This window comes from Saccopteryx leptura, chromosome 5 (genome assembly GCF_036850995.1).
Source record: "Saccopteryx leptura isolate mSacLep1 chromosome 5, mSacLep1_pri_phased_curated, whole genome shotgun sequence".
NCBI lineage: Eukaryota > Metazoa > Chordata > Mammalia > Chiroptera > Emballonuridae > Saccopteryx > Saccopteryx leptura.
In genome coordinates this window covers 195,418,453-195,446,027 of record NC_089507.1, presented here as the reverse complement: position 1 = coordinate 195,446,027, position 27,575 = coordinate 195,418,453, and the positions used below count along the sequence as shown (strand labels likewise).

The 27,575-nt window shown below is 49.9% G+C and overlaps 2 protein-coding genes across 4 annotated transcripts in view; both read left to right on the top strand.

The window, feature by feature from the left end:
- Nucleotides 1-3,976: 3,976 nt before the first annotated feature.
- Nucleotides 3,977-27,575, top strand: part of LOC136406954 (neuroendocrine secretory protein 55-like) — a 59,791-nt gene continuing 36,192 nt past the window's right edge. Inside the window, exon 1 of the mRNA XM_066387355.1 lies at nt 3,977-5,126. Coding sequence (XP_066243452.1) covers nt 4,368-5,084 — 717 coding nt within the window. The 5' untranslated portion in view covers nt 3,977-4,367 and the 3' untranslated portion in view covers nt 5,085-5,126. The remainder of the gene's footprint in view (nt 5,127-27,575) is intronic.
- Nucleotides 17,242-27,575, top strand: part of GNAS (GNAS complex locus) — a 51,025-nt gene continuing 40,691 nt past the window's right edge. For 2 of the 3 annotated variants that reach the window (XM_066387348.1, XM_066387347.1), the window contains exon 1: nt 17,242-19,123. In XM_066387348.1, coding sequence (XP_066243445.1) covers nt 17,242-19,123 — 1,882 coding nt within the window. Of the gene's footprint in view, nt 19,124-19,344; nt 19,453-27,575 lie in introns of all 3 variants that reach the window. The other variant, XM_066387346.1, reaches the window with a different exon arrangement.

Genomic DNA, 27,575 nt, shown 5'->3' with positions numbered 1-27,575 from the left:
TGTTGGGACCCATGACAATAGCTTGGTAAGCATTTTGAGAACTACTGTGTGCACAGGGCTCTGCACACAGTAGGCACATGGGAACAGGTGGATGGAAAGCAATCTTCCCACGGGTTTTTAAAAGAGCTCTGGCCAAGTAGCTCAGTTGGTTGGGATACTGTCCCAACATGCCAGGGTTGTGGGTTTGATCCCCGGTTGGGACACATAATCAACCAATGAGTGTTTGGATAGGTGGAGCACAAACTGATGTTTCTCTGTTTCTCTCTCTCTCTAAAAAATCAGTAAATAGAAATTTGAAAGAAAAGAAAATCTCTAAGTCAGACGAGAGAAACCCATGCCTTTCAGAAACCCATTAGATAACTCTCTCTGACTATAACCCCGATTACCCAACTTTCCTCTGAGGTTTATTTAGCTGGAGCAAGATGTATTCTTTGAAACCTGTTGGCGATCCACTTTTGAATATCTGGAGGCATTTCACACTGACATGCTTGTTATGTTGTTAAATGGCAGTTGTTCACTCTCCATTACCTCCACCTTCCCACAATGCCTGGAATAGTGTTCTGGTCATAGAAGTGACTCAACACATGATTGCTAAATAGCCAATATCATGTATAAGTTCCAAGACTGCTCCAGAAGGGGAGGAGGCAAAGAAGACCAATATAAGAACAGACAGACTTGACTCATTTCTTCACTTCAAATAAGTTTTGGCACAGAGCCTCAGAGCCCTACCCTGGTTACAAAAGTTCCACAACATACACCTGTTTGCTCATGTCCTGAAGCGCCACTCAAGTATTCCTTCCTGTCACTGAGCCACTGCACTTTCCAGGGCTTCTAAAATAGAAGCGGCGTCGGAAGAGCCCCCAGCCCCTCTCCCAGGGCCTCCACATGCCTTTCATGGAATCAGAGCCTGCGCTGCATCAGGTTCCAGCACTCTCTGGCTCATGAGTCCCATGGAAAACATCTCCGATATGGGGTCATCTGTCCTTTGATTTAAGACTGCTTCTGACAAAGAGCCAGCCACCTCCTGACAGCCACTCCATTTCAGAGCCCTAATTGTTAGAATATTCTTCCTTGGGCTGAACTGAAATTTGCCTTTTGTAACTGCCACCCATCAGTTCTAATTTTGCCAGTGGAGTCACATAAAATACATCTTAATGCCTCTTCCATAGGACAATCCTTGAAGGGGCTGAAGACAACAGTCTTCAAATTCATCCAAATAAGCACCTTACTGTCCGATACTGTAACAGTGGGAAACGACGCTTTCCTGTCCGACAGGTTTAGGGGCCCCCTCCCGCACAGCCCTGCAGGTGATATGTGTCCACGCTTTATTTACTGGTAGACAGACAGCCCCTTGTTCCTCAGCCTGCTAACAACCCGAGGTCGTTCATCACCCGCTTGCTCCCTTTTGAAATTCACTCTGCAGCAAGCACTTTTTAAAGTCATGCACGTAATGCATTCTAAAGAGCATTTCTGCACAGATCCATTTGCTCGACCTCAGTGCTGAGCGCGAGACGGAACAGTGTTTCAGTGCGGTCCTCCTGCTCCTCCTGGAGCCCGTGTCGGATGGATGCCAGAACTGTCTGTAAGTGCGCAAAACTGGGGCTTGGAGATGCAGAGCCTTATTCAATGTCCGTTTGCTGATTAAAATGCATCTTGCAAACAACGTGCTTTACTAATGCAAAATCGAGTCCAAAAATATGTATTATGTAATCACTTTTTTTTTTTTTTTTAAACACAAGCAATCTCAGTGTATCTGTGTAAGTGGACCAGCTCTGGGCTGCCCCCTCTGTTACAGACATAAAGCACTCCCTCTGAAAAACAAAGTACTTTCCAGTGTAGACTGAAGAAACCTCGTTGCTGACAGCTGGCATGTGTCTCCACCCAAAGGCTACTCACCAGCACCCACATGTTCCTGACTTTTCCCCCAGTGTGCCCTGAAAACCACCTCAACAATGTCTTTATGTTCCATACACTGTCAGTGGGGCTGTGCTAATTGAAAGAAATAAAGCAGGTGGGTCATTATGAGCAGAACTTTTAAAACACCCCCCTCATAGCAAAGCAATCAGGCTTTGAGATATACAGTTCCAAGTGCCCCTGTCTGGTGTCGCATAATAATATCCACATGGTGACTGGAGCCATCCAAGCACTTGTGATAATAAAACCATTTCTGTTTCTCTGAAAAGCGTTAAGAGTACAGCACAACTGCAATATAGACATTAGCCTTTTATGGGGTTTGCCAAATCAACCCCATTTCATTAGACCAATCAGTATTTTAATGCTACAAACTAACTTGGAGAACACAGATGTAAGATAGACATAGCCAAGAAGCTAGGTCAGGAACATTCAAGAATGCCCACATCCAGGATGCAGAAATAAAACCTCAAAGCATCAAAAGCAGTTGCTAGACTCTCACTCAGCTCGGTTTGCAAGGCTTAATGCGGGCACGGTGCTGAAGGTATGAGGGCAGATCGCACCATGCTTAGTAACAGCTGGGGTGCATGACTTCAGCCATCAAGAAGTTAGTACCAGGAGGGAAGCAGAATTCTAGGAGGTAGTGTTGACTCAAAAGCAAAAAGAAAAAAACCCCATGTGTCCCCCATGAAGCAACCTTATTGACATTTCCATGGATTCTAGGAGATGGTTCTGCCTTGAGCTCCACCACCGTTGGTACGGTCACTGTGGTCAGCGGTTGCTGCTCACTTTATGAGGGAGGGCAGGCACAACCCAGGAGACGCAGCAGTTACAGAGGGAACTCCAGAGCTTCCAAAGGACCATGCTTTCTTGAGCAAGGATCACTCCAGGGCTCCCCTCAGGGACATGGAGCTCATTTGATTTTCCAGGGCAGAGATCCGTGCTAATTTCCTCCAACCATTTATTTAGCCTTTGGGGTTCAACAATGTGCTCTAGGAGTGTTTAGCTGTCCCCTAACTGTAATGCTCTGGTTGATCAGTTGTTTTCTCATGTTGAATTCAAGCTGGAGTAAACAAGTGGGTGGGTAAAGAGTGGTTCTGAGAGGTTTAATGCTCTGATTTACCGCAGAATAACCCTAAACATCTCTCTCTCTTTTTTTCTCTACCTTCAGCACCTAGAACAGAGCTTGGCATTCAATAACTATTTGTTGAATGAATTAATTTTGTTGAAAACCTATCTATGAGAGAGCTTTAAGAGATACCCAATGAGGTTTCCTTGCTGGCTGACCACCTTGAATCTGCCGCCACACACACCCACAGGGGAGAACTACTTGTACCTACTGCATATTAGTGCAGGAAAGACTGCGCTGGAGTGGTGGTTCCAGCTGCTTGAAGTCTGTTTTCAGCATGTGTTCTCAGCTAAGGCTCATAGCATCCACCCTTGGGCTTGCAGACTTGGGAACCATCACTGGTCTGTGGGACCCTTCCTAAGGAAGATGCTTATATGTCCATGAGGTAATTAGATTGAAATTGCATGGTGGTGGTGGTGGGGGGGGTGGGAAACTTCTCAAATTAGTCACTATAACAGATCTGCCAAAGGTGGTTTCATGATTAATGACTGCCTGAGGTTACCATCCTCAAACTATTAAACCCTTGGAAAATACCCAGGGTTGGATCATTAATACTCACGTGCAGATCCTCATTTCCCCTGAATGACTGCAATCTGCAGTTTGGTTGAGCTGCGTCCGGGTTTGTTCATTTTTAAGGATAACACTGGAGAAGCTGGGGAGGGGGTATAGACCCCATTGGTAATCGATGCCCAGATGCCCAGCTGCCGAAGTACTCTAACCTGTGGCTAGCTGGCTGGCTCGCTCGTTCGTTCCTTGGCACCCACCAGGTACCCCCGCCTCTCGCTTCGCTCAAATCCTTTCAAACAAGGTTCCCTCCTGCCACCTGCCGGCCCACTAGGGTCTGCGCCACAAACTTGGTGCCGCGCGCAGCTCGCCGGGAGGCGCCCCCGCCTCCTTACTGCACATGCCCGGCAGAAGTCCTGGCGCGCAACTTTGCAGAACCTCTCCACCCGTCTCTTCTAGCCTCAGTCTCCTCTCTCCTCTCTCAAGCGAGAGGACCAGCGGAGGCACCTCTCCCGAGTCTTAGACTGCAGAGTCTAAGACTTCGAGAGAGGAGCCCGGGAGGAGATAGACTTTCCCTTCCCTTTCGCCATCCCATCTTTTTGCTCAGAGAGGCAAGCAGAGGCGCGGAGCTTTAGAAAGTTGAGTGGTCAGAAAGGTAGGTGCTTCCCTTTTTTGGCCTTACACTGAGGTGGGGCTGGGACCGCCGGACCCAGCTTCTTGCCTCGTAAGGTGCACCTTTTTCGGCTCTAGCAGCCAATGCGCACCGGAGCCGTTCTCTGCAGAGCCAGAGGGCGGGTCGGCTTCTTGGTGTGCGCCTAAGAGAATGGATCGCAGGTCCCGGGCTCAGCAGTGGCGCCGAGCTCGCCACAATTACAACGATCTGTGCCCACCCATTGGCCGCCGGGCAGCTACCGCGCTCCTCTGGCTCTCCTGCTCCATCGCGCTCCTCCGCGCTCTTGCCACCTCCAACGCCCGCGCCCAGCAGCGCGCGGCTGCCCAGCAGCGCCGGAGCTTTCTTAACGCCCATCACCGCTCCGCCGCCCAGGTGTTCCCCGAGCCCTCCGACTCTGACAGTGAGCACGAGGAGACGGACCAAGAGCTGTCCCTCCCCGAGTGCCTAGAGTACGAGGAAGAGTTTGACTACGAATCCGAGACCGAGTCTGAAATAGAGTCCGACTTTGACACCGAGACCGAGACCGCCCCTACCACTGAGCCTGAGACCGAGCCCGAGGACGAGCGCGGCCCGGTGGTGCCCCGGCAGACCACCTTTGGCCAATCTCTCACCGAGCGTCTCCACGCTCTGAGGCTGCGGAGCCCCGACGCCTCCCCAAGTCGTGCGCAGTCCAGCACTCAAGAGCCCCGCAGGCCCAGAGAGGGGGAGGAGCCTGAGGACAGGGATCCGAGGGACCCCGAAGAGTCCGAGGAGCCAAAAAAGGAGAAGAAGCTGCAGCGCCGCTGCAAGCCCAGGAAGCCCACCCGCCGCGACCCATCCCCGGAGTCCCCTTCCAAAAGGGGACCCATCCCCATCCGGCGCCACTAATGGAGGACTCGGTCCAGATTCTCCTGGTTTTCTTTGATTCAGGTTGGTTGCTCACCTCGAACTAGGGAGCCTGGGGTCGGTGTGGGAGCCGTGGGAGGATGGGAGGGAATAGGAAAGGCAGGTTAGGAGGAAAGTGGGAAGAGAGCGGGTTCAGCTAGCCAGCTGGGGAGGGAGGCCAGGGCAAGCTGGGAAGGGCTCCCCAAATCTCTACAGGGCGCCGGAGGGCATCCGGATGGCCAAAGGCTTGTTGGACGGCAGGGCGCTTCTCGCACCCCGCTGGAGACAGCCGGAGGTCTCCGAGATGGTGTCCAAGACGCACGGCTGAATCCCGGGCGCGCCCGAGATTTCTAACTGTATACCCAAAAGGCACGGGTAAGTCACTTGTTTTCTACGCTTTTTTCCCTCCTAGAGAGCCGAGTCGCAAACCATTTGGCTTTAGCGGGTGCCCAAAATGTGGTTAGGAGGTGCACGCGCCAACTTTCACAAAGCCAGAGGAACCAGGCTGTAGCGACACAGTTGCAAAGTGCGAAAAGTAATCAGACCAGGTTTGGGCAAAATTGCGCGCGGCGCTTAAGACACTCGGAGCCCGGCTCCCAAGTCCCGGTGTTGCCAATTTGGAGCCTTGGGATCCTCTGTGCCAGTGCCCCTGACGGCTTTGTGCCAGTCCTGGCGGCCATGACCCCGTCTCCGGGTGCTCGCGGTGCCGGAGACCGCCACAAAGAGCGTGCGCACCTGCCCGCGCGCCCTAGAACCGACCTCTCAGAGCGGCAGGCGGTTCCTCAAGATTACCGGTACATGGAAGGGCAGGCAGAGGAGGTATGGAAGCCTTGAAAGGTGCCTCTACGGCTACCAGGGTTGGTGGCGAGGGCTTGGTCACGTCGGGTATCGCCAACCTTTTGGCGCAGCTGTTCTAGCGGCGAAGCTGGTTGCAGTTTGGCTGGAGAGATCCGGGCTGTTTGCGCAAGGTCCTGGGGGTGGAAGAGAGGGCTGAGAGACCCGCAAGGTGTTGACTTAAGGAAAGGTAAAGCGGAACAAGGAACAGTGCTGTAGAGGGGGTCGCGTCGATCACCGGGACAGTCTACAAAGCCTCCCGAAAGAGCGCGGCGCTCGCCAAGCTGGGGAAAGGTTTTGGATACGATGCAAGTCTTTGGGCGATCGGTCGAGAGCGGGTAGGAGCCGGTGGCTTCGGCAATCTCTGGGCGGGGAGAGGGGGCGCTTATCGGCCATTTTCATCTCGGGTGAAGCCAAGTTTGGAATCTAACCTGGAGGTGAAACTGCTCTGGTATCGGAGCACAAAACTGGCCGCAGTCCGGTAACACATGGTCGGTGGAAGTGTGCCATTCTCGCCAGTCCTGGGGGAAAGACCGATAAGTGAAATGTATTTACAAAACCTTCCCGATTTGTAAATTGATCTCTGTGCGCGCAGCTCGTTTTTTTGTTTGTTTTTCTTTTCTTCTTCTTCCCTCGCTGGTTTGAACTATTCTGATGAGAATGTTTTGGGGAAAAGGTGAAACGTTTTGAGTCGCGTTCTTAGAATCCTAAGAAAAGGATGCGGCCAGAGGAACACACTTTAAATGGTCTTTCGTCCAGGTCTTTCCCCAGGGAAAGCAGCACACCGGGACTTAGTTGGACTTAGTTGTGCGCGGCTGCAGCGGGCTCGGGCTAATGACTGCTGGCTGCCTGAATGCGGTAGTGGTTTTCACTAGTAAATATCCTGCGGGCAATTTGTTAGCAAGGGGTTTCCCCAGGCAGCGTGAAGTGCCAGAAGTCTGGAGGCTGCCGCGGGCTTGGAGGAGGGTCAGGCGGTGCCCTGCCTTGCTGGTGACTTGAAATTGTGAAATTGCCTAAGTGAAGTGATACTCTCCAAATTTGAAATTCCTGCTTAAACAGTGATGCTGTGTTCCTTTCTCTGGCACGAAGTGACCTGTTTTTCCTTTGGTAACGTCTTAGCTGCCTGAGTTTACCAAGTTAAAGGTGTCTAGTGACTAGGCAAAAGCAACCAGGGTTCCAGTTGGCTTTCGAAGCATGCTTTCCAGTGTGGGGGGTAGTTTTACAGATTGGGTCATCTGGGGGAACGGTTTTTCTGCACGGCGAAGGTTTTCTCTGGAGAAAGTTAGCATGTTGTCTTGTTACAGAATGAATAAACAAGTTTCCAAAACTGTCCTCAGTGCCTAGCCCGTACCTCTCACCCTCGTCTTGGTCTCTTTTTCAAACAGAAGCCTGCATATGGGGAGGTTGGCTTTCTTAACTGTAAGCAATATACAAGTTCTCTATTGGGGGGGTCCCCATCTAGGAACACACAAATAGTTTGCCATCTTTCAAACACTCTGCCACAAACCACCCGATTGTGAAAACCTGTTACCCACCCCCATACCCCTTTCACCCCTCCCCCTTCCCCCAACTTCCTCCTTCCAGCCCGGCTGCAGAGTGGAAAAGCCATTAGGGATTACACAAAACTGAGGAATATGCCAAACCTCTAGGAAAGCGCCCAGGACCACCTGAGGACAGGATTTTGCTACATAGACACTCCAAACCCTTTCTACTGAGGAACTTGTGTTCAGCCGACTGCCTTCTTTTCCAGAGACATTTCTGGCAAGTTCTCCAAGCTTTCCAAGCTCACTAGTCTCCCAAGGGGTCCTTTGTCTCACCTAGCTAAACTGGAGTTAGCATTTGAATGGGCTCACTTGCCCTTTCAACTTAGGTGGGAACGGGTGAGGAAATTTTCCAAAAAAGCAAGACTTTAGAGTTGACTACATAAGTGACTTACCAGCCAGTCATATTTCAAATGGAGGCAGAGAGAGAGGAAAAGAAGGAGAATAAAGTTAGTTAAATGTGATGCTATGCTCTAATATTTAGGATTTTTCCTGTCACTACATCAATCATTTGCTTAACAGAAATTTGCTTTTTCTTGGACAAAGATAAAGATACTCTTAGAACCGAACTTTCTGAGCAATGTTCAAATACTGCATGGTATCAACAATCTGTTGTGGGTTTACTTCTTAAGTTTGGCAAACTTTATGTTTATCAGAATTCAAGAGTTGGGAATTTTCAAGTTTGAAATTGTCTAAGGTAATGTTTCTTTAATGAACTAGAAGTTCCACCCCCCTGAATTGCTTGCAGCCCTTTACTCTTTAGCCCTCAAATTTTAGCAGCTGTGATAAGAGATTTAATGAAGAAGCGAAAACTTAAGTGTTGGTAAGAATGAGGTCTTTTAAAAAAAGAACCTGCGTGGATTTTACTGAATGTGTTTGTATTATCACTGCTCTTCACGCAGAGGGAAGGTAAGGAGAGGAAACTGAGCAGAAACCATGCTCCCCATGGTGGGACAAGTATGTCTCTTAACAGAAAGGGAGCTTCCAGAGGCAGGTGATGTCATAGCCCAGCAAAGGGAATGAATCTCAAATTACATCTTTAATCCCCAGGCTCCGGATTGAGGGATGGAATTCCTAATCCTACTCTGCAGGGTTTTGACACTGACTCTTTTCTAAATCTTGATGCCCAGAGATGGGCAGTGCAAGATCTAAGGCAGCGGTTCTCAACCTGTGGGTCGCGACCCCGGCAGGGGTCGAACGACCAAAACACAGGGGTCCCCTAAAGCCAAAAATATGTATTTCCAATGGCTTTAGGCAACCCCTGTGTTTTGGTCGTTCGACCCCCGCCGGGGTCGCGACCCACAGGTTGAGAACCACTGATCTAAGGTCTAAGGCCCTCCTAGTCCCAGTCTGTTCAGTGGCCTTAGATCAGACCCAGCACCCCTCTGCCTCAGCCTCTTTACGTGAAAAACGAAGTTGCTGAATGAGATGTTCCCAGCATCCCTTTCAGCTCCACATGCCTGCAGGTCAATTCATTTAAGCCCAGGGTTGCCCTGTTTGACTCTTTCAATAATTTTAACACTAATGGAGCCAAAATTCTTTTCATAGTTTGATCAAATCAAAAGCATCAGTTGTGAAGAAATCTGTTTTGTCTTGATCTAATCTGAGTTTGTCAAATCTGTTTTTGAATTGGTGGCAAACTGACTTAAGGAGGCAAGTTAGAGAATTGCAGTGTCCTGTGACTGGCCTATGAGAAAAATGGACAGATATTTAGTGTTGGTCTCATGTATGCTTGTCTCCCCTGCCTGCTCTCCCTACTTAGTGTCTGGGAACAAGCTTTTCAGGGTAGAGGCGGGCAGCACACACCAGCAGACAGACAGCAACGCTGACCAGCTGACAACCAGTGGTAACTGACCACAAGTGTTGGATATGTTCTTCCATAACACCTCTAAGTGTCCTGATTAGGCAAGGCCTGAAAACACTGCTCAGAAGCTGCAGCTAGTTGGGATAAGCCAATTTTCTCAACCTTTTTTTTTTTTCATTATCACTCCTTCCCAGGAGCTTTTTCAGACAATTTTTTCTTAATCAAGCCTCTCCCATGAAATCTGAATACACATATACATTCCATACATATGCCCCCAAAACCAATTCTGCAAATGCATGGGATAAGCAAAGCAAATGTTTTAAAAGCAAACTGGTTTATGTCAAATTAAGTGATTTAACATCTCATTCTTGTTTATATTAATCTTTTTTCTTTTTTGCCACATATTACAGGGCTATATAGGTGAATTTTACTGGTTTGTTTTCCATTTTAAAATCTGTTTTGTTTTTGTTTTTCCCCCAAAACTCCTGGTTCTAGTGTCTAGTTAATTCATAAAGGCAGAGGAGTTTGTCAAACAGCCTAGTGACCTAAGAGTCTGCAGGGCAGGGCCACTGTCACCTGTAGCTAGCACTCAGCCCTACAGGCAAGGCGTGGTAGGACTCAAGGCCCCTGCACCAGCCCACCAGCTCTCTATCCCAGGGTAGGCTCAGGAAGGCTGCTTTCCTGGCTGTGTGTGTGGACGTGGCCAGTTTTTACTCCACAGGCTTATTTTAGGGTCAGCATGTTACAAGTAACAGGTGGGCATGGCTATCAGGAAGGCCAGAGTAAAGAAGGCCAGACTGCGTGGGCAGAGGGTAGGTGGCAGCTGTGATGTGGGGGCAGACCTGAGAATTGCAAAAGTAAAAGGCTTTAGCTCTGGGGGGATTACAGGAAAACACTGGAGGATGCAGAGAGATGAGGACACCGGGGAATAAACAGGAGATTTGGAGATGGCAGGCACAGAGCCCATCAGTGTTAGGGGCTATACAGAGTAGTCCGAAGAAATAAGAGTGTGGGAGAAAAGGGTTAGGGGACCCTCACGGCAGTCTTCAGCCAGGGCAACGTCAGCATTTGTGAGAGCGTTCTAATAGCCAAGGATGGCCGTGGAGGGCCACTGGTGGAGAGATCTCAGATGTACTACCCTTGACCTTGCTTTCCCCAAGTCTTTACAGACCTGGTCTAGAAATTTCAATTCTATAGGTGCAGTAGAGTTTCCATATATATGTAGCCCAAATGCTTCAACCAAACAGAAAGATTTAAACCCTAGGAAATCTTGCTTTATAGTTCAAACCCTAAATCTTGGATTTCAGTTCAGGGAGAGGCCCCGACTCTCAACCCTGAGGGGTCTGAGGGGTGTAGGGCTAAGGACTGCTAGCCAGGTGAAGAAGACGAGATTCTCACAAAAGCTGGTTTGTGAGTGCCCTGGCTATGTCGCTGTCTCAGTTAGACTGCATTAGGAAAATTCACTCTGAGTAATTGGGGTTCTCTGCAAAGGTGAAATATACCATTCCCCTTAAGTGCAAATTACATTGCCCAGAGCCCTCAGGGTGCCTGGAATTTCCACCAGGAATTACTGAAATTTTAAACAGATCTTCCACTAAAGCCAAATTTATCTTCCGCGATTCCCCCTCTCCTCCCCAGCCCCCACTTCACAACTCTCTTAATCTCCCCTTCCTGTGGCACTGTTCTTCTCTTCTGGAATGGCTCCTTCTCCCTCAAAAATCTCTGCTGCATCACCAGCGAGTCTGGTGAAGGAGTCCACAGACTGGAGAGTGTCCGGACCCACTGTACGAGCAGTGGTAAGATGACAGCCTCTAGCCTGGCTGCAGCAGAACTGTGGAACCCTTCCAAGAGGAGAGGAGCACAGCCAGCGTGCTACAAAGGCTTCTGAATTTGTGGTGGGGACCCCCGGCCCCTGGGCTCCAGCATGGGGCTTTTGAATCTGAGCAGATCAACTATTCTCACTCTAATCACAGCGCTGCATCCCACTCTATTATCAGCACTGCATCTGCTCCTAACTCTCATCCATTTGAGGCATTTTTCCCCTCAGCTGGCATTTGCCTGAAACAGCTTGGTCACGCAGACCCTCCTGCAGACAGCAGTAGACTGCTGCTGCCTCCACCGGCCAAGGCTGGCAGAGGAGATGCCGGAGGTAGAAGGAGGGATGCAGTGCATCGTAACTGAACAGTAATTAATTGAACAGCTTCAAGTCATATTGCTACTCAGTCAACACTCAGAAAACATTTGTCACTGGAGGCTGAGGAATGTCAGAGTTATCTGAATTCTCTTTCCTGTGTTCTATCCTTTTGCCATTTCCTCACAACCAGAGAAAAGATTCTCCTTTTCCTTATTTGAAAGAAACCCACTGACAAATGATGACATGACTGGGCTTCAGAGGCTCTTCTGCAATGACACCCCCAACCCGCCACACCCACCAATGCCACAGCCAAAAAGGATGATTTTTCCTGGTTTCTGCTCCCTTCCCCCTTGCCCACCTCCACACCCTCTCAAAGGACCCTTGTCTACGTTGCTTTGTCTTTCCTGGATACAGGGATGAATTATGAAAGAAGGTTGACAGGCAGCTGCTTAAAATTTGCATGTGCCTAGTGCATTTGACAGCGAGAATCCTCAAATGTGTGTTAAAAATTGTTTGCTGATTGTATGTGCTGGTGTGGAGCTGTCAATATATTGGTAAGACTGAGTTTGGGAAGTCCAGGGTGCCATGTGGGGACCACATCCCTGTAGGTGACAATGGGGCTGTTCAGAGTCAGCAGTGAAGGAATACTTTCTTTGAATTTCAAGTCAGTTATTTACAAAAAGCCAGCTTGCTACCTGTGGCACCTGAGTATTTTGGTCTGAACAGGCTTCCTCTCCCGAGAAATGCAGTTTTACTGAGACATACTGGCATTTCTCATCTGTTCTTGGTTCATCGGGTGTAGAAAACTGCTTCATTTTCAGCAGCTGGAACTCAGAGAACCCTCACCTGGATTCTGACAGCCAGTCCTGTCCTCTAACGACAGTGTCTCACTGTAGCCCTTCACAGTCACACACTTCCTGTAGGTGCAGGGTTCAAACCCTAGCACGCAGCTTTGGTCCTTCACCCCAGTTCAGCCTGCTTTCAAGAACCCTGACTAATCAGTCTTGCCACCCAGCTCCTGAGCTGCACGAACCCATTGGCTGACTTTTCTTCCCTCGTTCCTCCTCAGTCCTATGAAATATTTACCTCTTTCCCTAATAGAAAACCCAAATTAGAAATCTATGCTTCGGATCATTTACTATTGTAAAATTACAATGGCAGATCCTAAAAATTATGCCCCTGGTGGGATTAGGCCTGGACTAGGCTACCCATTACTCCTCATCACTGGTCACTTCCATTCAAGACAAGGTCACATTTCTGTTTTAAGTTAACAAAATCACCAGCCTTGAGTTGGCTCACCAGTCAACCCACTAGCTGATCACCCCAGCTCTTACCATACCAGGTTCCTCAGGTCCCTGCGGCCAGGCCACACTTAGGGGTTCTCTGGAGTCCCACTGCTGATCTATATTGGAGTTTCAGCTTTGAACCCCACTCACATTTGGGATTTTTAGATTCTGGTGGCCAGACACTACAGAAAAATAAAAAGTGGGCAAAAAGAGACACATCAGAGTTAAATACTGGAATTTTTTTCTTCCTAGACCTAATTTATGTTTAGAGTAAGATGGTTTCCACTCAAGGTTAAGGGTCCTTTCTTGGCATATAGCAATAGTTTCAATCGGGGGGCAGTTTTGCCCTCCAGAGGACATTTGGCAAAGTCTAGAGACATTTTTCATTGCTACAACTGAGGGGATGCTACTGGCATCTAGTGGGTAGAGGCCAGGGATGCTGCTAAGCATCCTACAGTGCATAGTTACCACAACAAAGTACCTGGCCCCAAATGTCAACAGTGCAGAGACTAAGAAAACTCCATCTAGATGAAATAAACCGACCCGTTCTTATTCTCCCCTTGGGGTGCACCACCAGGCCTTCCCAGCAGCATCTTCTCTCCTGTGGTGGCTGCCTTCCCCTCCACAAGTTTTAAGATTCTGTCATCAAATATATTTCTCCCCTTAAAGGAGAGATCCAGCAACTTCATATCCTAATAAGGATGACTGTCACTTTGAATTTGGGATCCTCACCCGCCTTCTAAACTTCAGACCCATCCTCCTAAATAGGCTGTAAAAACCTCCACCAAAGTGCCCATCCTTCCTTCGCCTCTGCCCTGTCTAAAACCAAGTTTGCTCTGCCACCATGCCAACTACTCCCCGGATCTTCCTTTTCCTACTCATGTCCGTCACCCAGGTGTCAAACATTGGCAGTGCCGCCTTTTGTGCCGTTCTAGCACATAAGTTGCTAGAGGGTTCTTTGGGATTGCTTGAGTCCTTTTTTTCTTTCTTCACCAGTATGGGTCTCCCTCCCTTAAAGGTCATGTGGTCATGACCCACAGCCCCTTGTATTTTCTTCCTCCAGACCATTCTCCACACTGCTTCAACCCTTCCTGAAACTAGCCTCAAATCCTCACTTCCATGACAAAAAAACCCATCAACACTGCCAACACCTCCATTTCCAATCAAAATAGCCTCAAAAGTGCTTGTCATGATACTTCATGATATCCTTGGAGAGACTCCATCTAATTTTTCCTGCTTTCTATCCCACTGCTCCTCTGAGAGCCCACACAGTGGCCTGCTTTCTCTCCCCAGCCCTGTATCATGTTCCCTACCACTCTTGTTCATGGTCCGCCAACACCTCCCATCCCCCACCTTTGTTGACCGTCCGCCAACACCTCCCATCCCCCACCTTCTATTCATAGTCAAGCCCTCTGTCCCTCTATGGAAGCCCATTAGAAATGCCATTATCTCCATCAAGACGTTCAAGGTCTCCCCAACTGAAGGTATTTTCTTTCATTTCTGTGCTGCTATCCCTTAGAATGGAGGACTGCTCATCTGCCTAACCCTTATCCCCTCAAAGCATGCGTTCTCCTGATAAAGAACCAAGATCCCAGAAAGAGCGTGGAACAAAGGAATTCCACAGCGCCACAGGGGTGTCGAACAAAGAGATCCCACGCCCGTTCCTTCATGAATAGTGCTTTATAAAAGAGCGACCACGGGCGAAAGCAACCGTCCCTTTGGGGCCCCCATCGCAGCCTCCCTGGGGCTCCAACCGCAACATCTACTAACCTTACACCTTGGCAGAGCTCAGCATCCCCGGGGCCTCAACTCCATATCCATCTAGGGCTGCTCATCTGCACCAGGGCAGTCAGCCCTCTCTTTCCTCAGGGTCCTGGCCCTCTACCTCCAGGCTCTGGAAATCTTCGTCCTCTCCCCTCCGGCGGTCCCCCGTGTTGGGTGTGTTTGCCCACCGCCATCAGTGAAACCAAGGGCTGGCCCCTGAGAGCCCCCCGACCTCCCCTTCCAGTCTCGTGAGTTTTGTTGTTAGAAAGAGTGACCCCAAGGTGCCAGATGGCCTCGTGGTGGCCCAGGCCTGACCGCCATACGCCGCTTCCAACCACCCCAACAGCACAACCTCTTCGGGCGTTCCAATGCCGCGCCCCTTGTTGGACCTCCCACTCATATCCGGTTTCCGGTCCATTGCCCCCTGCTTATTCGCCAGGCAGCCTTGATTGGCGTGACCCCAGCCCAATGGCTGACCCAGCTCTGGGGTTTGGATGGGTGTGAGTTGACTGTTGGAACCCATTGGGCACTTTGAGTAGATGCTCAAATGGTTGAGACATTGCGCATGGGTGTAGTTGGCCAAAGTTTGAACCAAAGTTAAGTGTTGTCATTTGGAACTGTGTAGATCCACACAACTGAGATGATACACCTTTGGGGGTCCCCAAATGTTACTCAGGATCGGACTTTGTCAGTCTGCCTCCGCGCAGCGCGGCAACACCCACCGATGGCAGATGTGGGGGCAGTGTTGCACTGTGGCTGTGGTCTTCTCGTTCTAAAAAAGAAGTGTTAGATTTAATGAGATTTGATGATATGTGGTTCTCCCGCCTGGGACTCGCCGATTCAGCGATCCAGGTGGCGTGCCTCGCTTGCCGCAGCCCACCCTGTATTACAGTCATCCCGCCATCTTTCCCTACCCGCAGACCAGGTGACCACCTGTCCACTGCCTTGCACCTAAAGGTGGCTTGCAAGCCCGTGTTACCCACTAGCAAGATAGATCTGATGCCCATGTCCCAGGTTTCACGTGATCCTCAAGCAGCAAATTTTTCCTGGGAATCAAATCCCCCTTCAGACCTCAGAGCCAGAGTAGTAGTAAACACACACGTGAGGGTCCCACCCAAGCAGTGTGGGCATTTACCCCCGCCATCTCTGAGCCCACCACGCACCACGGAAACGGGAGCGGAGACAGGAGCCCAGCCGGCAGCCGCTGGGTTTGTGAGCAGGGTTAGTGCCGCCTTGGCAGGCTCTAGCAGTTGCAAAGTAAGCGGCAACCTGGAGTTAACCATAGCGAGAGGAGAGGGGCTGGAAGGGAGCTGGAGAGAGACTGGAATGGGGCTGGAGAGGGGCCAGAAGAAGGACCTGACTGACGGACCCTGCAGCCGGTGCCCAAGGCAGAAAGCAGCGCATCGCGGCAGCTGTTGCCGGCACCGCTCAGCTCGGCACGGCACGGCACGGCACGGCACGATGTGTCTTTGGGTTCAGTGTGCATAGGGTTGACCACACTCTGAAATCACCCTAAATTGGTCATAAATCCCAGCTGGGACCCCCTTTAACCCTCCTGTAGACTAGTAGGATCCCCAGAACTCTGAGGCCTGTACTCTGTGGGGTCCCCATGCGCATCCGCCCCCCGCCCCGTTCCATGTGCCGCGGCTACCACTGAAAGGGTCTCCATGGTACGTGCCCGAGACCCTTTTACTCCTTGAATTATTTGTCCACACAAACGGGGAAAGAACCCAGCCTTTGCCACCCTCAGCTACTGCAGAGACCCCCCCACTTCCTCTCGAGAGCGTGGTGGGGACGGGGGACAGTGAAGTCCTTTATAGGAGCCAGCCGCGGCAACCCGAAAAACAAAATCTGCAAAAGCAGTAGAAAGCACCCCAAGGCGTTTTAGAAACTTTGAGCACAAATTCGGCACCCCCTCCTCCCCTCGCCTCCTGTTCTCTCTCTCGGTGGGCTCACGACCACCTGTCGCATCCTCGTGCGCGCCCTCGCCCCCTTCCCGTGCGCCCAAACCCTCGCGCTGCGGATTTAGGACTCGGGATTGAAGGCTCTCCAGGGCTGGGGGCTGCGACTCTTGGATTTAGGGGTATTTTGAGGTGATGAAACCTTTATGTAGCCCCCGCACCCCCGCAGGAGTGTCCGTTGTGTCTGGGAGGGAGGGATTCAGTTACTGCGCTCAAGCAGCCGGGGCCCACGTCTTGCGTCACGTGTCCCGCAACGCAGGAGAGCTCTCTCTCTCTGGCCAGGGGAGAGGAGAGGAGAAAGACTTCAAATCAGTCAGGGAGAGCAGTGGAAGGAGCCAAAACATCCCTGCGCTCATCGCCCCCATACCCAAAGTCCGGGGCTCCCGGCGACAGAAGCCAGCTTCCGCAGCCACCTGGGCACCCGGCCGGCGTCCCCTGGTGGCAAAGAGAGAGCACTGCGAGCGATTTTCGGACCGAATCGACACGCTCCTCACATCCAAGCAGGCGGGCTGGCCTGGAAGACAAGAGAGAGACAGAGACAGAGAGACAGAGGAGGGGACAAGGGCAGGCCAAGGGGGGCGTCAAGGTCAGGCCTGAGGGGATAAAATGTGGCCAAGAAGGAGCTAAGACTCCACTAGCAACAATAGAGTTGCTTCCACCACAGTCTAGGGTTTGAGGCCCTGAACCCCCTGACCTCACAAGGGTTGGCAAGTGAGGTTGGAGAACTTTCTAGGTGATACTTTGATTTTTCTTAAATATTTTTTTTTCACCCTAGTTTGGTTGGGTGCTCCGTCTTACGGGGCCCCAAGTTTATTTTAAGAGTCCGCCACCGTGTTATGGGCGTGCGCAACTGCCTCGACGGCAATAATATGTCAGGACAACTCGATATCCCCCTTGAACTCGGGGAGCAGCCCGAGCAACCATCTTTGGAGGCCTCAGGGGCAGCTGCCCCCAGTGCTGGGCCTAGCGCAGCCGAAGAGATGGAGACCCAACCGCCTCCCAGCGAGTCCATCCCCCACGAGATTGAAGGTGAGGTCTGTGGACCCCCAGAGGTCTCCAGGCCCAACTTCCAGGACCTCAGCGAGGCCCTTGAGGAAGGCAGAGCCCATGGAGACTACAGCCCACCTCCTGAGGAAGCCATGCCCTTCGAGGTCGAGCAACCCAACTTGGGAGGCTTCTGGCCTACCCTGCAGCAGCCTGGAGACACCAGTGGAGCCCATGCAGGCCTCCAGACCTTCAGCCCGGCGCTCGTGGAGCCCAGAGTCCTCGACGAGGCCAGACCAGGCCTGGGAAGCTACAGCCCTCCACCTGAAGAAGCCATGCCCTATGAGTTTGAGCAGCCTGCCCAGGCAGATGGCAGCCAACCTCCCCTGCAGGTCTCAGACCTCGCTCCAGGAGGCCCGGGTATGGGGGTCTTTAGTGCTCCCCCCGAGGAGCCCCAAGCCCTCAGTGCTGCAAACGCAGGCGTTAGAGGAGGCTGCAGCCCTCCCCCTGAGGAGGCTATGCCATTTGAGTTTGATGGAGCAGTCTTCGGGGACGACAGCCCACCCCCCGGACTCCCCCGAGCTAACCTACAGATCGACGGTGGGGGCAGCCAGCTCGCGGCAGTCGCGGCGCCGAGTGCGGTCCTCCTCGCTGCCGCCGAGGACGAGCCCCCCCTCTGGGTCCCGGGCGCCGTCAGCAGCTCATCCCGAGAGGCTGTCAGACCTCCTCCACACTCCGTGGGAGACGGCCCCCCGATGGAGATCTCCGGACCCCCGATCAAGATTGGCAGCACCCCCGTTGGGGTCGACGACGCTCCCGTCAACATGGACAGCCCCCCAATCGCGCTTGACGGCCCGCCCATCGAGGTCTCCGGAGCCCCAGTTAAGAGAGAGCGAGCAGAGGGAGAGAGACCCCCAGTTGAGGGCGAAGCAACTGAGATGGAAGGAAGCTCGGCCACCGCAGCTGCGGAGGGAGGAAAAGTCCCCTCTCCCGGAGACGGAGCTCCTGCCGCCGGGGCCGCGCTCGCCTCCGGGACCGGCCCTGCCGCCGGGGCCGCTCCCGCCGCCCCTGATGCTCCAGACGCCGGAGGAGCCTCTGCCGGGGCAGCTTCTGCCGGGGGAGACGCTCCCGCCGCAGCCGCTCCAGCCGCCGGGGCAGCCGCTGCCGCTCCAGCCGCCTCTGGTGCTCCCGCCGCCGGGGCAGCCCGTGCTGTCCCAGCCGCGCCCGCCGCCCGCGGAGCCCCTGCCTCCGGAGCGCGCCCCAAGCCCCGTTTCCTTAGACCCCCCAGCCCCGAGATCCAGGCTGCCGATCCGCCTACTCCACAGCCTACTCGCGCGTATGCCTGGCGGATCCGGTCCGAGCGCGGCCGCGACGACGACGAAGGGTCGGTCAGCAGCAGCGATGAGTCCGATGACGGGACCTTCGGATGCTACCGCTGCCTGCAGCCCCGGCGAAGCCGCCGCCGCCGAAAGCCCCAGCGTAACTTGCTCCGCAACTTCCTCATGCAAGCTTTCGGAGGATGCTTCGGGCGAGCCGAGAGCCCCGAGCCCCGGGCCCCACGCAGCCCCAAGGTCAAGAAGATTCCTCTGGCCGAGAAGCGCAGACAGATGCGCAAGGAAGCCCTGGAGCAACGCGCTCAGAAGCGCGCAGAGAAGAAACGCAGCAAGCTCATCGACAAGCAACTCCAGGATGAGAAGATGGGGTACATGTGTACGCACCGCCTGCTGCTTCTAGGTAATGTGGGGGACTCTGCCCGTGGGGAGCAGGGCCGCCCGGGGACCCCGGAGGAGGTGGCAGGGCTGCCCGGTGGGGCTCGGGGCCTGGCGGCGGGAGGAGGGTGTCTGGGCAAGGCCGGCAGGGCCGGCTAGGAAGTTCCAGTGAGGGGCCCTAACTCTGCCCCAGTAGTGGGAGGTGGTCTTGGGTGGTCCTGGGTGGTCGAAGTATATACCCTCCAGGGAGAAAAGTGGTGCCGTACAACACTGAGGGTCGTTTCCAGCTGGACAAACCAGCGCCAGCGGCCGTAAGACGACCCCGAATCCTGGGGTGGGGGAACGGCCAGGAAGGCGAGGGCCGCAGGTGAGCCCGGAACTGCTGGGGAAGGGCCTCGGGGTTCCTCCAGCTGAGCTGGTGAGGCCGTGGTGGCTGGCTGGGGTCGTTGGGGATGGCGCGCCCCGCCTCGCCTGGCACGGCTGCTTGGAGTCAGACGGCTTGTCGTTGGTGTGTGTTGGTGTCCATATTGTGTCCGCCTGTGCATGAATGCTCAAGTGTTCCCCAATTCCCATCCCTGGCACCCCCAAACTACCCGCCGACTGTGTACTTGTACTGGGAAACGGGCTGTCTTGTGTTGTGCGCCATAGCGCGGGCAAAAACTTTGTGTTCGTACACTCTGGTGGTACCTGTGAGCTGGTGCTCTGCAGCGGCGGCGAGGAAAATGCGAAGAGAAGGTGGTGGGACATTTGGTAATACGTTGGGACCCTGGCCGGGGGGTGAGGGGGCCGCCTCCTGCTGGCCTCCATAACCTTTTTTTCTGTATGTCTTTCTCTCTTTTTTCCCTTTGCGCTAAGCGTTTCCTCACTTCTCATTCGTTCGCCAAACCCTCCCGCCTTTACGGTTGAAAAACCAGACACTCAGGTATCTGGGGCGTCAGGGGCTGCACACATAAGTTCGGTATTCTGCACACACTCGGCTCACCTGACGGGGGGGCGGGGGCGGTAGAGGGATGCGGGAGGGAAAAACACACAAACCTGCTGTAAGCAAGTCTGGATCCAAACCACACGGGACTGGTTCCAAGGGGGTGGGCGTGGCTGTGTTTTAAAAATATGAAATAATTTTTTTTCCTAGGGACAAGCCAGAGGTAAGCCAATCACTTACACTTACACACTAGCGCAGCAGGAAGGGCTTGGTTTATAAAGGGGTTGTGCGTTGGGAGTGGACTGCCAGCTTGTGTTTGAAATGCAATTAAAATAAAACTTGAAAAAAAAAATGCTCCGAGTGTATTTTAAGTGTGTGGACAAAATGTGGTAAAACTGACTGTGACTTGTGAAATGTGTAAATATCTGCATATGAATCTTTTCAAGCAGCTTTAGGTGGGGGCAAAGAGGCTCAAAGGTAAGATCCTCTCCAAATGGGCTGACGGTTAAAAAAAAAATTGAATATATCTTGTATCAATAACCATGTGAGAAAGGTACTTTGAGGCTCCTCTGCCTGCCCCCGCCCTTCTCCAGAGGCCCCGCCCTCCCACAACAAGACCTCCCCTATCTTCAAGTCCTTCCTTGGCCCCGCCCAAGCTCCACCCCCTTTGCCTCTTCAAGACTCCTTTGGTTCAAATCTGGGGTGTTGACTCCTTGTGCCACAGTTAATCAAAGCAGTAATTAGCAATAGTCTGAATGCGTGGCTGAAGTAGAAATTTCAAAAGTAAAACTCCAAATCTTCATTTATTTGTTTTTTTTTCTCTAAAACCTTTCAAGGGATTTGAAGATCACAATTTCTAAGGCTTTGCTAAATGTTAATTATTTTATAATGTGTGATGGTTTTAATTAATGATATTCTGGACATGTAAGCTTTTGTGATGTGTGTCTCTCACAAATCACAGTTTAAAATGTGATGGTCATTTATGCCCACCCAAGGAGATCAATGACATCATCATTTTCCCTAAAACATATAGAAAGATATAGTTTAAATTTTAGATATCCCAGCTGTACTGAAGCCACAGAGCTTCAAATGACAACACACTGTTTTTCTATAAACAACTGATTTTGGCATAACAGCCCTATTTCAATATTCCAAGCATAGCTCTGGGAAGCAAACCTGTGAAGGAGATGCAACTGAGTGCAGACAGGAGGGCCCAGTGACAGTGTGCCCTTGGCCCCTAATGGGTACTAATGGGTAGTGCCTCTTGCCTGCTGGGCTTCAGTTGCCTCATTTGTGCAATGAAGCTCTCCCAACTGGTCTCCACCAAAGTCTCCTCTACTCAATGTCTTGAGCCCTCTCTTCTGGGCGGGGCACAGTCCATTCAAATCAGTACTAGAGGCTTTTACCATAGGTGATGCAAATGTCAACCCAGCAGCAAACTGCCTTTGTCTGGGGTCTGAGTCTTACAAATATTAGAAGTTTCCCTTGTTTTTTATGAGGGGAAGGGGGAAATTAACCTTAATGCAAGAAATTTATCATTGTCCTGGCTCTGCTCCCAGGGTGGTTGGTGGTTCAGGACACCAAACCTCAGGCCATGTGTAGCACGAACTTGAATTCATATGGCCAGTCTTATAGTTTCTGACCAAGTTTCATTTTCCCCAGGTGCCAAGAGAGGTACCTACCCCATCTGGATCTGAGTTATTCACTGGGGGGAGGGGTAAGGATGAGGACTATTATTTAGGACAAGACTCTTTACTAACATTCTAGTCCTAACATATAAAACAAGACATCCCTCTTCCCATCACTGAAAATGCAGACTAAATGACCATCCTTTGATGTGGCTCTGAATTTGTGATATGCAGATTCATCTGTTGCTTTTTCAATGTGTGTGTGTGTGTGTGTGTGTGTGTGTGTGTGTTTCTGTATATATGTTCTCTGTTTTTATTGCCCACACAGCTTAACATTACAGGGATTAAAAAAAATAGTTGACATAGAGTATTATATTAGTTTCAGGTATACAACATTATGATTAGACCTGAATATACCTTATAAATCGTGAATATACACAATAAGTCTAGTAACCATCTATGGTTACTATGATATTATTGACTATGTCCCTGTACTCTATTCAGGGAATCTTAAAAGGGAAAGGTAGGTAGGTAGGTAGGTAGAATCAATAACATGATAAAAATTCTAGAATATCAAAAGAGTTGAAGCCTTTTTCTTATTTCACTATCCAGTGATTGTTTCCATGTTTCTCTTGCCCACTGGATAATTTTTTTGTGGCTTAAACATTTTTGGAAACCTAATTTGGGTGTGATTCCCTCATGTTTTAAGAATTGAAGGGGCTGCTAGATTAGAATTTCTTAGTTGCTGCTGCATTTATTAAAATTGTGCAGAAAAATGCTATGTGTAAGAATGGCCATTCTGTCATGACACTTAATTTATACAGTGAATCTCAATTAATATTATGATAATTTATTTATGTCACCAGGTGCAACAGTGATGCATTGCAGCCATCTTGCAGAGCACCGATTTTTTTCCCCCCTAGTACACCCATTTTCCATACCCACTGAGCTTCTCAGTCCAGTGGGAAGGGGGTGGCTTGTTGGGCCACAATGTTGTGGGGGGTTTTGTTTTGTTTTGTTTTAATCCCAACCCTTATTATTATGAGCTTTATTCTTATCCAGTTTTGTTTAGACCACAACATTTTTAGAATTAAGAGAGACTTGTATCATTTTCCCTTTTTCTGTCTCCCAGTAGTAGTAATTCGTGCTTCTCAAAGGTCAAAATTCTTTCCTGTCTTTTAAAATCCAATTTCCCTTCAATTTCTCTCAAAAACTATTTTTTTTCCCTATAGAGGTAGGTTAAATTTTATAATTTACTCACATTATATATTCCATGAAAAACCGCGTGAAGCCATTTTGTAAATTCCCTCCTGACACAGAAGAAGGGAGTACACAAACTGCTCTCGAGTTATTAGTCACCAGTAAATAGTAATGATTCCACATAATGAGAACACATTCTTATTGTATTTTTAAAAGCCTTTCATGGAGTCACATTTGTCCTTTGAAACAGCCCTGGGCAATAAAAACATGATAGGACCCCATTTCATAGGCAAATAAACCAAAAGCTCAGAGATTAAATGTCAGGGGCTTTTGCTCAAAGACTGCAAGGTAAGTGCAGGAATCCATGCTTATCCAACACTGTGGTAATGAGCTGTAACGTATTATTTAAATGTAAAGCATGATTATTGTAAGTGTACTGTGTGCTCTTAAAATCCCTTGTCAGATGACAGGTGTCCAGCAGTCTTCTGCTTTCTGAATTATAGCCAAACCCTGACAGATTCCTGGTTATAAATGTCCATTGAGTGTACGTGAAACATGAACTCCCCCCATTTCTGAGATACCTGTCATTGCTATGGTGATATTTAGTTTCCACCATTTGCTTTAACTCATCAGCCAACACTGCAGTTTTAGCTTGTCTGTTGGGCTTTTTCTTTCTTTCTTTTAAATGCAAGTTTTTATTTGAGTCTTTTTTAAAATCTCTCCCCTTCCACCCTGTGGTTTTCTTTAGGATCTAAAGCTTTCCTACTGACTTGAGTTTCCACTAAAAATAATAATAACTTTAAAATGCAGTTGTTTTTATGCACTGCTTCCCTACATTTTTAGTGTTCTGATGTAATAGACTATTTAGAAGCCTGCCTCAGATCTAATGACCCTATTAAAATAACTGTTGCCCAGTATCCTTCATAGTGATTTTTTTAAAAGTATTTCTTCCTTTTAGTCAGGAAGCATAGTGAGAGTCAGTGCATAATCTTAGGAATCACTTTTGGTTTTCCTGTGGGAAGGCTAGTATTAAGCAAAGAAATAAATTTCTTTTTAGGAAGATAATCTAATTGACTATATTTGAAATTTCCCAAACTGGCCATGCCTCTTCTTTTTAGAGTCGATCCCCCCCCCCCCAAAAAAAAGCATACTTCTCACCTCCCAGCAAAATGGCGGCTCTTAAAATGCATAAGGTAACTTTTAGTAGGCATATGAACAGACAATGAAAATTGGTCTCTATGCTTCTCAGTTTCTTTCACCTGTGGCAAAGTGGGGTTTTTCCAAACCCATCTTTGGAATGTGAAATTAACATTCCAGTTGTCTATTTTAAAATCAAATTTCTTGGGAGGAGGAGCAATTTTCAAAGCAGAAGGTAGGGCTAGTTGATACCAGAGGGTTCCCAGCTTCAATGAGAACAGGCAGTCCAGGAGGGAACTATAAGCATTGGTCAGTCTAAGTAACCTTCTCCAGCCCTGGGGGCCCCTACAGCAATAGGAACTCTGAGACTCTGGCCCTGCTAACACCCACCTTAACAAATTTTATTGAATTAAATTGAAAGGGTCTTTGTCCCATCAGAATCCTATTCTGGCCTGTGATCAACCTGGACATAAGATCCTGGTCTTTTCAGGAAGTGAAAGAGAAATGGGCCCGAGTCTGCCTTTTGGGAGTCCCACAGAAGCCCCCACCTGCAAGGCCTAAGTGGCTTTTAGAAAAGTGTCAAAGACGAGTGAGAAACCCCAGCGATGACTGGCCAGCCAGCCTATGAACAGGGGAAGGTGTTTCCAGAAGAGTCAGGAGGACATATCATTTTCCTTAAGTCTGCTAAAAGGAAGGCCAGATACTAGAAGTGAAGCTACCCTCTAGAAATTGAGAGGAGCCCCCAAAAGGCTGACTCCAGCCTGGCACCTGGCATGTGTATGTGCCCAGTAAGTGAGCAATAACCATTATTTTTAGAAATTTACTTTTCCTTTCTGACCTTTTTGCTCCCAGTGAAGTTTTTGTTTGTGTTTTTTGTTGTCTGTGTTCCCCATAAGAACTTACAAGTTCTAAGAGTCAAGGGCACCCACTCTTCCTGTCTCTCTGTTTCAGAGTACACTCTTTGCTTTGTACACTCTTGGTAAACAAAGGTCAACCCAAGCAGTAGACAGGTGACCGCAACTTGCCACATTGATGATTGTGTGAAGTCACTCTGGTGAGTGTCATGGCGGAGAGAGGGTGAGAGAACTTTTCTGACTTGTCCTGAAAAAGTGTCATCTGTCCCCTAACCCTATTAGACCTTCTATGGTAAATCAACTCAATATACTGGGGTTGAGCCCAGGGACCTGAGCACAGATTGTTCTATGGTTATTACACGTGCAAAAAACAAAGATTGTCTTTAGTTTCCTTCCCGACATCCAGATGGTGAAGCAGGCCAGCCCCTGGGAATGGAAGATGAAACCTCCAAGAACAAGGTAGGGAACAACTCGAAAAAGCAATGTTGGACTTTTAAAGTGTGGTTGATCATCACGTGCTTGGAGGAGATAGAGCACTCCGGTCTCAGACAGATAGGTTGCGCAGGAGATATGTAGGTACCATTCCAGTTAGAATGATCGGAGCAGTTTTACATAGGCGGCGACTGGGGGCTGTAACAAGGAAAGGATGTTAGGTAACTGATCTGTGACGGAGCAGTGACAATTAAGGGAGGGTGGCTCTGTTGTACTCACTTAGAGCACAAATCCAAAATTGCATCGCAGAGTAATTTGTTAAACCCTCAAGAGAGTTTCGTGAGCATTTTGACTAGTGGAGTTCTGCCTACGGAACTTGAACATTAGCTCTTACTAAATGTTTCTTAATGATTCAATCTGGGGCGAGGAGAGAGGTAAAAAGGTACCCATTGTTATCTGATCCCGAATTTATGATGAGTCAGTCAACGTTTCCGACGTTGTCACACACATTTCATGTGTGGGACAGAGTCAGTACCTTAAACTTCCTTTAATGAGTTGATAATGAGAAGGAAATGTCTTGTACCCACTTTCTAAGGAGTGCCACAGTCACGCTTCCACAGGCTCAGCGCCACACTCAGTGTGGATTCTTAGAAGGAAATACAAACCTGGGCCACGAGAGCCTCTGAGCGTGCGCCCAGGTCTTGCTTCTCCCCTCAGTCAAAAGACCACATCACCTCTCTCCTCTGTCCTATTGAACAATTCTACCTTTCATCAAACTGATTGCTGATATGCAAATGACCGTGAAGATTTTTTTTTTACAGGGCGCCTGCATTCAGGTAAGTTTGCATCTGTAGGATTTCTGAGGAGAACAAGGCTTAAGAAGATGCACAAATACTAACGTCAGGCATTGTGACGTGGTCTAGGACCAGGAAGGGCTGCTAGCCAGGGCTCTGCCAAAGGAGACAGGAATGAGGGGGCTATGACTTAGCTGCTGTTCATCTCAATGCTCCCGACCTCTGGAACCACAGGCCTGGGCCTGAGTTTCCTTAGCTATAAAAGTAGTTGATGGGCCCAACTGAGGAAAAAAGAAAAGAAAGAAAGAAAGGAGGAAAACACCAACCTGTCAATAATAGACAGAATTACTTAGGAAGCATATACGTACTTCAATTACGTGGCCGCTTGAACACATCCTTTTAAATAGATGCCATTTTCTTATCTATAGTTACAGGTGGCAACTCCTAAGTGTCCAAAGGACTTAAGCAGAAGCCCTGTGGGGGTCCACGCTAATAAAACATAAGGCTTTGTCATTACACCCTGAGTTTTTTGGCTTTCATGGGCTTTTGAAATCTCAGAAAGTGTCCATCTTAATCCCTCGTTGCAGCTCTCAGTAGAGGTCATTAGGCCCACAAAATGCTTAATTAGCTGGTCCATAAAATCAGACACACGTTATCCGGGGTCCTCCAGCCCACTGCCCTCCTCAGATGTGACGTTTTCGTGGCTGGCTCTGGAAGGGCCTGGTGGTGGTGAAGGTGAGCTGCTATTCCAGGTGGCCACTAGATGGTGAGGCAGCCTAAGGCACGGGAGATGTCGCATCCCTGGTAGGAATGTAAGGGGAAGGGGAGAGCCCGCGAGGAAGGAAGTGTCTCGTTTCACATTCACCCCCAGGACAGGACGAGACCCAGATGTGATAGCCCCCAAAGCTGCAGTCAGACCCAGCCTCTTATTTTTAAGCTGTGATTTCTCCCTGTTGGCTAAATGCTGGGATTTGGGGAGCATTGTGGGGGACAGTCCTCCACAGTGGCTCCACTGACATTTTGTCATGGGGGGGGTCATCTTGTGCACTGGAGGATGTTTAGCAGCATCCCCGACCTCCACCCACTCAATGTCAGTAACACACACAAAACCCACGCCCCTCCCCATACATACACAAGGTGACCACCAAAACTGTCTCTAGTCATTGCCAAATGTCCCCCCCCGGGGGGGGGGGGGGACAAAATCATCTCCACTTGAGAACCACTGCCCTAACATTCTCAAGTTCTGAGGAAGGTAGAGGTCAGATATGTCATACCTGGAACACCTTCCAAAGGAAGGTTATCTCCAGAGGGAAAGGTTGTTGACCTCAGTTGTAGTAACCAGTCTCAACTGTTTATTCCAATGTTAGGGATCCTGAATTGGAATTCAGGGATCCTGAATCCTCAGTAGAAGCCATTTCCAGAAATCTCAGAAAACAACCCAGATGACCCAAATGACCCAGGTGACCCAAAATGGGACAGAAAAGGAAATTATTCTAGAAGGCAAATAATG